The following is a 12,958-nucleotide window of genomic DNA, read 5'->3' as shown; positions in this document are numbered from 1 at the left end:
GTGCCGTCTGCTTCCATATTTCACAGGTGAGGAAAGTCAAGTACAGAGGTCAGTGGCTTGAGCAAGTGACCAGCTAGGAAATTCCCCAGAAGCAACGTGATTCCAGGGCTGACCTAGCCCCCTCCACACAGCCCTCAACACACACGCGCATGCACGGTGGCTGAGCCACACGGCGAAGGCAGGAAGGGGAGGAGGGTCTTTGGGGGCAACCAGTAAGCTGACTGGATTTTCCCTTCTCAGACTTCTTTCCAATACATGGGAAGATGGGAAGAAACTGGCCTGCACCTGTGACCTTCAGGGTCCTGTGAAACTGGCCTTGGCGTAGGGAGGGCAGGGCTGGGGGGCGCGGACGCCGCACCTCCGTCGTGCAGGAGTTGTGTGGGGCGCCGCACTGTTTCTGCAGGAAGCCCGCAGGCCTCCCTGAGGCCAGGAGCCCCTGCACATGCTTCTGTTCGCACCCCAGCCCTGGGGCCGGGCCGAGACCCCCTCACCTGCGAGGGACAGAGGTCCTCAGCTCACCCTAACGTCAGATTCTTGGCTTTCTGACAAGGACTTGGACACCTGCTGAACTGAAATGAATACTTAACTTTTATGTGCTATTTGATCCTGTGAGCTCTTTAACATTAACAATATACCTAGTTTAACCTCTCAGGGATGAATTATTCGGCCTAATATACAGTGACCTGTCAGTATTCTTATTTACGGTCCTTTAGCATTTTCAAAGAATAGTCTGAGCCTTATAAGTTTTATTTAAAAATCAGGGGTAAAACTTCTCTCATCGTCCCTCCACCCCTAAAAGAAATAAAGAAACAGACCGTAGGAAAACTCTTCCAATGTGTAAGGTAATATAAGCAATAAGATTAAAAACTTCCAAGTTTCACAGGAGAGTCCCTAGAATTCAGAAAAGCCAAATTCTGAAAGAAAATTAACCCTTTCTCTGGAGGTTTGGTCTCAAGGCCATCATGTAGGAATAGAAAAAAAGATATCTATCACACGGATAAAATGTTAAGAAGGATAGGAAATAAGATAATTACACAACCTTCCGCTGCGTGATAACACGGCAACAGAGAGATGAACAAACCTTGGTGCCTTAATGTTACCACGGACAGGCTGTGCCAGCTGTGGTGACTGGGGGCTGGGGGTGGTGGTGTGTGAGGAAGACAGAAGAGGAGGAGGAGGACGGAGAATAATGCAGGGATGAGGGGGATGGAGAGGAGCGTGCGGGGCAGGGCAGGGGCAACGGCAGGCACAGTCATAGGGGAGGCGGGAGGCTGGAGCCACGGGTAGAGGCCAGGAGTCAAAGGACGGCTCAGGAGGACCCGCGCTGGTGGCTGCGCCCTCGCGAGGCTGCTAGCTTACAGAGCACACGGACGGGATTCAGGGAGAATACGGGAGAATGTCTTTATTTTAGGGATAACAGGAGAAACTAACCAACCCGTTTTTGACATTTTAACATGCAGTCACATGTTCAAGGTAATCAATGCATTAGTACTTTTACACTTGTCAAATTATGTTTTTTGTCACAGTTTAAAGTAAATTAAGGGGGATGTTAGCCTGTTAGATGTAAGAGGGCAATTGTTACTGCCCCTTATTTAGTTACAGACACTCAGAAATGTAAAGAGAGCGAAAGCCCTTTGTACAGGAATGTTCTAGCTTTCAGCTATTTTCAGGTTAGTGTAACTGAGGCTTACAGGGAGAGGAACAAGTGTGTTTTGAAGACTTTGTATTATTTCGCGAAAATATCACACTTGTCAAAACACCTGATAAATACCTGGGCCAAAATGGGTCTTTAGTCAAACACACGTGGCCTCATCTCACATGGCGGGACTGAGGACACGCCGAGCAGACCGGAGCTGAAGGTGCCACTGAACCTGAGGGGAAACTGGGCCCAAAGTGACCCGACAGACTGAAACAGCGCCCATCAGACTAAAAAAAGGAAGTCAAGTCAGTGTCGCTTTAATTTGTTCTCAAGCACATTATGGAGCATAAAAGCTAGACAAATAAAACTGAAAAGGATCTCGCAGTCATAGTGGAACATCAGTTCCAAGAGCCAAGAAGCATAACTTTTTAAAACAGTTTAAAAACCAACGCATCACTGGGGGCAGCACTTCCCAGGCGTGTGTCACTAAAGCCCAGCCAGCCTGTGTTCTGATGTGACGGACTGGTCTTCTCTCTTCCAACCTAACACTTCCCAGGCGTGTGTCACTAAAGCCCAGCCAGCCTGCATTCTGACGTGATGGACTGTGTCTTCTCTCTTCCTACCTCACTGGGAGGCTCGTGAGAATAACACAGATGTGCAGTGTATTGAAAACCTAAATTCCATATACCAAGCTAGCATTCTGTTCTACAAGAGGGATGGAAAACATAGAATGGGGTCAAGGGAAGAGAAATGTAATATTCTTAAAGGGCACTGGTAGAGTGAGTGAGTACAATACAAGAAGATAAAGCGGCAGTATGAGATTTATTTAAGAGATTGGCCAAGAAAGCAACATAACCTTCAACATGTCAATTACATCTCAATTTTAAAAAACAAAAGTAGGCCAACTGTTATGAAACCTGTTACTAAAGGAGACAGCGGAACCTGCAGTCCTGATGGCGCCACCGTGGAACCTCAAGGTCTAAGTTGGGGTCTCTACTGTAAAGAGAAGTGTAGGGTCAAAAAAACCTGTTTTTGTGCCTTTTACCTTTAAGTGAAACATCCCAACTGAGACAATTAAGGCTGCAATTAATATTTTAAAAATAAAAACTACTTTCAATGTTCTCTACCTAATGTGCTACATGTCATTTAAACCATATGAGGGATGGGTTAAAGAAAGAGACTGCTTTCTTACATGCAGTGTATTTGTTTCAATTATAATGTTCCAGATTTTATTTTGGGATCAAAGCTGACAAGTAGAAGACTAAACTGTTCCTTTCCGAAGACAGGATTCCTGACTAGGAGTTCCTCACTCCTGAAGATGGAGGGGCTGTGATTTAGGGTGTAATTAGTACTTTCTTAAGTAGGAAAGGGTACTCTCGACCTTCTATGAACTAGGCTTGAATTGAGACAGAGGATCTAGTGATCTGCTGAGAAGGATTTAGGCTGCTGATTTAGGATTCAGGCCATCACTGGACAGGAACACACACCAAAAACTAACAACAAACCAGCCCACCAAATACTGTAAGCTTCAGAGGAAAGCTGGCCATCAACTGGGCAAGATGATGATTAAGAGGTCACGAAAAGCAAAGGAGAAAACGAAAGATATAAGCATTTGAATGCAGAGTTCCAAAGAATAGCAAGAAGAAATAAGAAAGCCTTCTTCAGCGATCAATGCAAAGAAATAGAGGAAAACAATAGAATGGGAAAGACAAGAGATCTCTTCAAGAAAATTAGAGATACCAAGGGAACATTTCATGCAAAGATGGGCTCAATAAAGGATAGAAATGGTATGAACCTAACAGAAGCAGAAGATATTAAGAAGAGATGGCAAGAATACACAGAAGAACTGTACAAAAAAGATCTTCATGACCAAGAAAATCACGATTCACACAGTCAAAGGCTTTGGCATAGTCAATAAAGCAGAAATAGATGTTTTTCTGGAACTCTCTTGCTTTTTCCATGATCCAGTGGATGTTGGCAATTTGATCTCTGGTTCCTCTGCCTTTTCTAAAACCAGCTTGAACATCAGGAAGTTCACGGTTCACATATTGCTGAAGCCTGGCTTGGAGAATTTTGAGCATTAAGAGACAGGAATACCAGACCACCTGACCTGCCTCTTGAGAAATTTGTATGTAGGTCAGGAAGCAACAGTTAGAACTGGACATGGAACAACAGACTGGTTCCAAATAGGAAAAGGAGTTCGTCAAGGCTGTATATTGTCACCCTGCTTATTTAACTTCTATGCAGAGTACATCATGAGAAACGCTGGACTGGAAGAAACACAAGCTGGAATCAAGACTGCCGGGAGAAATATCAATAACCTCAGATATGCAGATGACACCACCCTTATGGCAGAAAGTGAAGAGGAACTCAAAAGCCTCTTGATGAAAGTGAAAGAGGAGAGTGAAAAAGTTGGTTTAAAGCTCAACATTCAGAAAACGAAGATCATGGCATCTGGTCCCATCACTTCATGGGAAATAGATGGGGAAACAGTGGAAACAGCATCAGACTTTATTTTTTGTGGGCTCCAAAATCACTGCAGATGGTGACTGCAGCCATGAAATTAAAAGATGCTTACTCCTTGGAAGGAAAGTTAGGACCAACCTAGAGAGCATATTCAAAAGCAGAGACATTACTTTGCCAATAAAGGTCTGGCTAGTCAAGGCTATGGTTTTTCCTGTGGTCACGTATGGATGTGAGTGTTGGACTGTGAAGAAGGCTGAGTGCCGAAGAATTGATGCTTTTGAACTGTGGTGTTGGAGAAGACTCTTGAGAGTCCCTTGGACTGCAAGGAGATCCAACCAGTCCATTCTGAAGGAGATCAGCCCTGGGATTTCTTTGAAAGGAATGATGCTAAAGCTGAAACTCCAGTACTTTGGCCACCTCATGCGAAGAGTTGACTCATTGGAAAAGACTCTGATGCTGGGAAGGATTAGGGGCAGGAGGAGAAGGGGACAACAGAGGATGAGATGGCTGGATGGCATCACTGACTCGATGGACGTGAGTCTGGGTGAACTCCGGGAGTTGGTGATGACAGGGAGGCCTGGCGTGCTGCGATTCATGGGGTTGCAAAGAGTTGGACATGACTGAGCAACTGAACTGAACTGAACTGAGCTCTCAGAACCAACTAAAGAATTTGTACTGACTTGGCCAAAAAATTTGTTACAAGAAAACCCATAAGAACTTTCTGGCAACCCAATACTTTAGGGTCTTAAACGTTATGTCCCTTCAGGACTGTCACAAATGCCACTGTGGGGGAGTTCCCTGGTGTTCCAGTGGTTAGGATTCTGGGCTTTCACTGCCAGGGACCTGGGGTTCAATCCCTGGTCAGGGAACTGAGATCCTGTAAGCCAAGCAGTGTGATCAGAAAAAAAAAAAAAAAAAGCTGCGTGTCTAAGAAGCAAATCTACTTCAAACTTGGGGTTTAGGAATGACACTGATGGTGGAGAGGGGAAAGGGGAGGAAAAATTCCTGCAAGGAAGTAAGGGGATAGGGAAAAGGTCTAAGAGGGAAAGGCGAGATCCTTGTGAGGCAGAATTAGAATGTTCTCATCTAAAATATATGTAAATTTCACACTGATTACATCCTTGACTATAGTTTACGAGTACTTCCTTTTTCTCAGACACTGTTATAAATTCTGGGGATAATGCAGTGATTAAACAGAGCTTTGTGGGGAAGATGTAGTGGGGAGGGAGAGGACAGTATAAAGTGTCCAAGAATACTATGATCTTGGCTGATAAAACACTTACTAAGTATGACTGGAAGTCATCAGTACCTGTGTCAAGTATGTTTTAAATATAAATCAACACAAAAATCTCTCATCTGACTATACATCACAGACTAAACAAACATGTACACATCTGTTTCCTTTCCACACACACAAAAAAAGGAATAAACTTATCAATGGAATAGACAAATTAATGAGGACATGAAGAAAGGGCAGGGAAACAACGCACAGGAGATGTCCAAATTCTAAAAACCAGAACCAGAACAGACAGAACAAGCGTTTCAGCTGACGGAAAGCAAACAGAAAACGCGTGCAGGAGGGGAGCCACTGAAAGCCAGTTGCCTCGCGGCCTGAGCCTGGGAACTGCAACGCTCAGAAAGTGGGGGTGGGAGACAGGGCTGGAAACCAGAGCATTCACTCCAAGTTTTTATGAGGAGCTAGGTCCCTGGCACCCGACTCCAGGACTCTTGCCTGCAAAATCCCATGGACGGCAGAGCCTGGTCGGCTGCAGTCCATGGGGTCGCCAAGAGTTGGACACGACAGAGCGACTTCCCTTTCACTTTTCACTTTCATGCATTGGAGGAGGAAATGGCAACCCACTCCAGTGTTCTTGCGTGGAGAATCCCAGACGGGGAAGCCTGGTGGGCTGCCATCTATGGGGTCGCCCAGAGTTGGACACGACTGAAGTAACTTAGCAGCAGCAGCAGCAGGTCCCTTACTTACCCCAATTTAACCAGGTAACTGTCCCCTCAGAGAAACAGTCAGAGAAGAAAAAAGTTGTTGAAAATATCAGAAATGAAGATAAATAAAGGTTGATCAGATGAAGAAAGCAAGAAATCAGAACAAAAGGAGCTAGAACACAGAACGAGAAAGAAAAGACGAAGCCAGAAGGTTAAGCCAGGAGGTACATTCCTAATTAATAAGAATTTCAGCAGAAGGAGAGAATAGAGAAAACATAAATTATCAAAGAAATAACACCTGACAATCTTCCTGATCTAACAGCTATGAGTTACAGATGGCAAGATCTCATAGCAGCCACCCAGTACATGAAAAGGCCAACAAAGGCCTATCGTTTGAGATTTCAGAACTCTAGGGAAATGAGAAGATCCTCAGACTTTCAGAGGAGAAAGACTCAATGCAAAATTAAGGCCTGAAAATGAGAGCAGTTCCAGTCAACTGTAACACCTCCTCTAGGAACTAGAGAACAGGTCAGGAACCACGACTCTAAGACAGTGAGAGACAACTAGATTCTATACCCAAGCAACCTTCTGTTAAACAAGAAGATGGAAAAAAGACATCCGGATTCACGCAATCTCAACATACTGCCTCCCAGGCATCCTTTTTCTCATGAAAATGCTAAAGCATGATGTACACCATTAAATGTGGCCCAGATCAAGTAAGGTGAAGACATGGGTAAGAAAACAGCATTCAACAGAGGAAAGAAGTAGATGATGACGACGATGAAGAATGCCCCAGAAAAACAGACCTGAAGAACAAAAACCCCCTTGGAAAGTCTGCATCGGAAACGTGTGGTCCAAGAAAATAAAAAGCAAATAAAAACACAAATGAGTAATTCTAGGGAAGTAAAAAGTTTTAAAAGAAAGAAGTTATAACCACAGTATTAATTTCATCAATATTACAGAGACAGATGTTGAAAAATGAAAGAAAAGATCCACAGATAACTCAAACAGCAGTAAAAGCTTATTTTGCTCAGAAACAGAGGAATCTGGCAGAGGACAGGTTTGAGAAGGGGCGTGAAACACTGACGTTTGTTTTAATGAGCCGGAGGAGACTAATATGACCCTGCATAACCTGTGAACACAAATTACTGATGAAAATAAAAGCTAAACAAATGTCTAAATTACTTCATTTTCTGTCCATCATTTAGGCCTAGGGGCTTTATTATTATTGATGTACTTACTGTATAAGTTACAGGTATACAACACAGTGACTCAGTTTTTAAAGGTTACACTCCATTCAGAGTTATTACAAAGCACTAGCTGTATTCCCTGTGCTGTCCATTAGTCTTGGGGCTTTACTGTGGAGGAATTACCGTGCAACGTGCAATTTGTAAGAATAAGAAGTACGGCTGAAACAAATGAAGGTGGAAGAAAAAGAACCCAAAGGAAGTAACCGAGAGCCGCGGCGGGGGGATTTCTCGTACTCACCATCTCTCTGGCTATTTCCAGCGCTTCCTGCAGGCCATAGAGCCGGCCACAGACCAGGTAGATTCCATTGGCCCAGAGAATACAACCCTCGTGGACCCAAAATTCATTGCTGTCGAGAGGTAGTTCAGGGATTTGTAACTCCAACTCGGGGCCACCTTCTGAAGTGGTGGGCACGGAGGGCTTTGAGTCCAAAACAGTCTTTTCGCTGCTGCCCTCGGTGGTGGCTTTTTTACAAGGGAGCCCCCTGGACAGGGACCGGGGGCCTCCGGCACAGTCTTCCGAGCGGTGTCGCCGCTTAAACCTGGGGTGCGCGGCCAGGCTCCTCTGCTCCTTCTGCTGCTGCTGCTCTTCCTCCTCCTCAGTGTCCGTCTTGGAGCCGTTCGAAGCGCTTTTGTGCCGGACCTTCACCTTGCTCTGCGTTTCCGCGGCCCTCTTGGGAGGTGGATTCTTGGGGAGAGTGGCTGCATAATCTTGGGGGTAAAAGGGTCCAAAGAGGTCGCCCATGTTCCGGTAACTGGCCCACTTGCCGCACAGACAGCAAACCAGGTGCCCCATCACAGAAGACTCTGTCACCACGGGGCCCTGCAGCACGAAGGACGAGGCTGGGAGAACCTTGCTCTCGGTGCTGCTGGGCGGAGGCGTCAGGGACCGCTGGCCCTTCCGCCCCCTCACCAATTTGGTCTGCTCCTCCTCCTCGGCGTTGATGATTGTACACACGGCTCCAAGTTCACACTTATTTACTACGTGGATATAAGGGAAAAAAGACTTGTTCTTGGCATCGGTTTTATCCAGGGGCTGGGTGGCGTACTTCAGCTTGATCTCCGGTTCTTGGGGTTCTACGATGGGAACGGCCTGTTTGGTTTTCCGCTTCCTGGGCTGCGCCCCAGGCTTCCTTCGCTCCCTCCGTTGCCTCTGCTTTTTTGGCTTTGGCTCTCCATCAGCAGAACCCTCTGGTATCTGAGCGGGTTGAGGGGGTGGCGGCGGGGGCTGCTGTTGTTTCTTCTGCTTATTTACACTACCAATGGGTCTCCCTTTCTTCTTTCCTGAGGGGAAGTAACCCTTCGGGGGGAAGCCCTCCTGTTTGGGGGAAATCGTCACGGCATCGCTCTCTTTCTCTTCAGCCTTGGGGTTTGCCTCAGGAGCCAACGTGCCCACTGGAGGTACATTCTTTGAGTCAGGAAAGATTAAAGGTGCTGTCCCGCCCAGGGACCCGTCTGGTCTCCCTTGGTTACTCCCAGGCTTCTGTGAGGTTGCGGATGCCATGGCACCAGGGGGCTCCTTCCCAGCGGCGACCGTGTCAGGGTGCGTCTCCGTCTTCACCTTGTCGTCCCCACCACCGCGCCACTCCTCCGAAGACCGGGCCAGAGGCTTTTCTCCGCTCAGCTCCTGGCCTGCAGGACAGGCCAGCTCAGCTATCACCTCGCCTTTTCTCTTCTCCAGCTCAGTGTCTGGAACAGCACCGCTCCCACCTTCCGGAGGGCCGCTTTTCAAAGACAGGATGTCGTCAAGAGTAACTGTGTCTCCCCCAGCCTCTGCGCTGTTCGAGGACGCGCTCCTCCTAATGTTTGGGGATGTGATCTTCTGGACGATAGCTTCCAGTTTCAACCCCCGGCCTTTCCTTGGGGGCAGGATTTTGGTCTTAGCAGGACTTGTAAGGGTGACCGCAGGGCAGTTCCTACTATCTGGACTTGGAAGGTCCTTGGAGGACTCCCTCTTAGGGATGGACTTGATCTCCTGACTGTGAGAAAGATGGGCATAGGAATTGTACGCTTTGTCAGTGCCTTCTTTTGACGGGTGAAGGAGGCGCCCTTTATCTTCAGTGTTACTGTTCTTCACATCCTGTGACTGTCTCTTACTGGGAATGGGAGAGATAAAAGAACGGACACGCCTCCTCATGATTAAGGGGTTTTGAGAAGAATGATCCTCTTGACCTGGAAGTCTCAGCATAACGTTACTCGGTTTGGATGACTGCGTAGACTCTGCGAGCCCGTGTCCGTCGGTCTCATGGGGTGGTCCGTACCTTTTCTGATTGGACATTCCTGGGGGGCCGCTGCTTTTGGCTGGAGAAGTCTGCCGAGAGAGATCCCAACAAGATTCTTGCTGTAACTTCTGGGAGCCGTGCTTCAGTTCAATGCCTTTGTTAGAAAGACCATCACTAGACATGAGGCAGCGCCCACCGTCCTGACCGCTGGGGTCATGGTACGTCCCCATCGGTGGGCCATACATCATGCCATCTTTGTCATTCTTCAGGGGGCTCCGGACTCGGTCGAGAAACTGCTGCTGACGTGGACTCTTGCGGGGTCCCTCCTGCCTGTGCTGAGCCGCAGCGATCACTCCCTGAGCAGAACTGCCACCCCAGTCCTTATATTCCTCTTGCTGCTGTTGGTACATCTGTCTCTTGTAATGGAGCTGGGAATTCAAACCTGCACTGGGGTCCCCATAAGCATGAGCACGCGTGTTTGTGTGATAAGCAGAGGCCAGGCTTTCCGAATTGGGAGAAAAGGGAGCGTGCAAAGAACTCCTGTTGGCCCTCTCGGAGAAGGTCATGTGTGGGCTCATGTGATGAGGGTCGCCCCCTGGGCCTCTGCTCCTCCCAGGGGACATCTTCAACTTTTCTGAAAAGTCATGATACTGAGAAGGGGACCGACCCCTCATGCCCTCCCGACTGCCAACTCTGCCGGGGACTCGCCGCATTGGTGTGGGTCTGCTGTCCTGCGGGCCGTAGTCTGAGATGGAATCATGGGTCGCCGCTCCGGGGCTGGCATTGCCTCGGTAAGACTCGTGCTTGATGCTAGCAGGGTGGCAGTGGTCTCCCGATTTCTTGTTGTTGAAACTAGCTTGGGACTTGGACTGTTCAAAGTCTTCCTCTTTTATCTGCCCACTCTGGGATTTCAGCTTTGTTTCCATGGACACCAGCCCACCTGGAAGAATGACTGACTGACTTAAACTGGGATTGAGACGCTCATTCCTCCCAAGTCTGGTGTCGGCGCCCATGTGTCCTAGCGAGTGAGCGCCCGGGTCTCTGACAATCTGTCTTAGTGGAGAAATGTCACAGATGACTGATCTTCTCTCAGAGAGGGAACCCCCGGGCTCATGGGCTGACGATGGAGGCTCTATTTCAAACTTTCTGGGAATTGGGTAGTCGGCCAAATTGATCTGTTTCATCTCAGGAGCTGTGCCACTTGACTTTCTTTCCCAGGGGCCCCAGTGGGGGTTTTCTAACAGGGACCCAATGCTTTTGTTCAGAAGGCCCCTGCTAGCTAACTCATTGGTCTGACTCACTAAGACATTAGGCCTTGTGGCTCCTTCGAGGCTGCCAGCCATGGCCTGGTGCTCCTGAGAACTCCGGGAGTACCTCCTGTCGGGGTGGTGGTGGTAACCCTGAAGCACCTCCTGCAGGAGGCTGGGGAACTTCTCATTTCTACCCTTTCGCTCCCCGTGGCTGGTGAAGTCCCCTTTATCTTGTCCTGTAGGATACTGAGCAAAGCTGCTAATGTTTCTCGGCACAGCTGACCCAAAACTGTCTTTGTAACTATAGCGCAGGCTTCCAGGAGATTTGCTGGGCTCAGTCCTGCCTGTGAAACCAGAGCCCCCTGCAGGGTGCCCAGTCTGGCCATTCCCTTCCCCATTGTGGTTGGAGTTACTGTCTCCACTCTTGTTTCCTTTACTGCCTCCTCCCGGAGGCTCTGGCTGTGGAAGTGACGCGTGGCTGGCTTCCTTTGCCCCCCCGGTGCTGGGTGGCCTCTGTGTGGCTGCAGGATCCTCTTCCTGGGAGCCTTTGTCCTGCCCACCAGGCTTTTCCACCCGGCCTGCCATAGCTTCCCGGGAGACAATCACCCCGACTGTCTTCTCGTTGACTTTTGGGTTGCCCTCAGATGACAGTGGTGTGTCCTTGGCACCCGGCGAGGCGGTCTCTTCTCGGACTGCAGGACTGGTGCTGAGTCGGGGGGCTTCGTTCTGAGCACCCTGTGCTGGTGAGGAGCCTGCCTTTTCCGAGGCCCCGCCCTTGTAGGTGGTGTCCGAGCTTGTGCTCTGGCCACTCAGCTGCCTCACCCTCTCCCCTTGATCCTCAGAACTGCTGGAGCAGCCTCCATCCAGCGACTCTGCCATCGGGGACTTCAGTTGTTCTTCAGCCTGTGAAGAGCCTTCCGAGTTTGGGCAGCTGTCGGTTTTCTTGGATGACGAGGAAGGCCTCTTGGAGGTCTTCTTCTGAGGGGTCAGGGCGTCGGAAAGTAGCATGTGCTGAACCGTATTAGGAAGGTTGGCCACCTGCGTACTCAGGGCACTCAAACTACTCAAGCCGGGATCGGTCAGCCGCTTTTCAGGCACCCCTTCCAGCCCGAACCCTTTGAAGCCCGCAGTGTGAGAGTTGGGACTGGGCATCATCGACGGGGTTGGGCTGAGCTGAGGCATTAACTGCAGGATTCTGTTTCTGGAGCCCATTGGCACATTGCCTTGCCCACACTGGAGGTTCTCCCCGCTCTGTGTGAGAGGAGACGGGGTAGAGCTACAGCTTGGAGACTGAACCACGGAGGCAGCTGGGGAAGGGTTAGAGATGGGGCTGAAGTTCTGGTGAAACTGCATGGGGGACCTCACGGGAACCTCGGGCTGGCTGTACTGCCCGACCTGGCTTTGCAGGGGCAGCTTGGTGGCAGCGTTGGAATACTGCATCACGTGCTGAGGGGGGTGCTGCTGCTGCTGCTGCTGCTGTTGTTGCTGCTGCTGCTGCTGCTGCCCCTGCTGGGTCCCTGGTGGAATCTTGGCCTGTTCGAAATTCTTCATAGATTGAGGCTGATAGCTGTAATTGGATTGTGTTCCATAAGCCTGTGCGTTGGAGCCCACGTTATGTCCTTCGTACTGTGATCCGGCATTCACACTGTAACTGCCGTCATAGCTCTGCCCAGACTGGCTGAAACGCTGCGGTGATGGGAAGGAGGAGGAGGCGGCGGTGGCAGAAGACTGGTAGTGCTGGCCGAACTGCCCCACTCTCAGCTGGTAGCCGGCGGCCGAGGCCGGCAGAGTTGAGGGCCGCTGCATGGGCTGCAGGTGCGAGGCGCCGGACGCCGGCTGGCTGGCGGCCTGCGGCAGGGGCTGATGGGACTGGTAGAGCTGCTGCCGCAGCTGCTGCACTTGCTGCTGCTGCTGCTGCTGCTGGCTGGAAGGCTGCTGCTGGTACTGAGCGCTCCCCGGAGAGAACGGCCCCGTGTAATCCTGCGAGTAATGAGACACACCGCCAAGGGCAGAGTGCTGTGCTTGAAACTGGCCCACGTGACCCTCACTGCCATACTGATTGCCAAAGCTGCTCCCCTGGGGGGGTCCGTAGCTCTGCACCGGCCCGGAAGGCCTTCGCGGAGGAGGCTGCGGGGTTCCTGTGGCCACGGGGTCCTTGTTGCCTGCCATGTAGTAAAAGTCTCCAGCCTCCTT

General features: G+C 49.7%; 1 protein-coding gene across 1 annotated transcript in view; it reads right to left on the bottom strand.

Moving 5' to 3' along the window:
- Positions 1-12,958, bottom strand: part of TCF20 (transcription factor 20 (AR1)) — a 52,443-nt gene that overhangs the window by 37,151 nt on the left and 2,334 nt on the right. Inside the window, exon 2 of the mRNA XM_010843693.1 lies at positions 7,535-12,955. Within this exon, the coding sequence (XP_010841995.1) occupies positions 7,535-12,955 (5,421 nt within the window). The remainder of the gene's footprint in view (positions 1-7,534; positions 12,956-12,958) is intronic.

This window comes from Bison bison, unplaced genomic scaffold, assembly GCF_000754665.1.
Source record: "Bison bison bison isolate TAMUID 2011002044 unplaced genomic scaffold, Bison_UMD1.0 scf7180017864184, whole genome shotgun sequence".
Classification (NCBI taxonomy): domain Eukaryota; kingdom Metazoa; phylum Chordata; class Mammalia; order Artiodactyla; family Bovidae; genus Bison; species Bison bison.
This window is presented reverse-complemented; position numbering and strand designations above follow the sequence as displayed.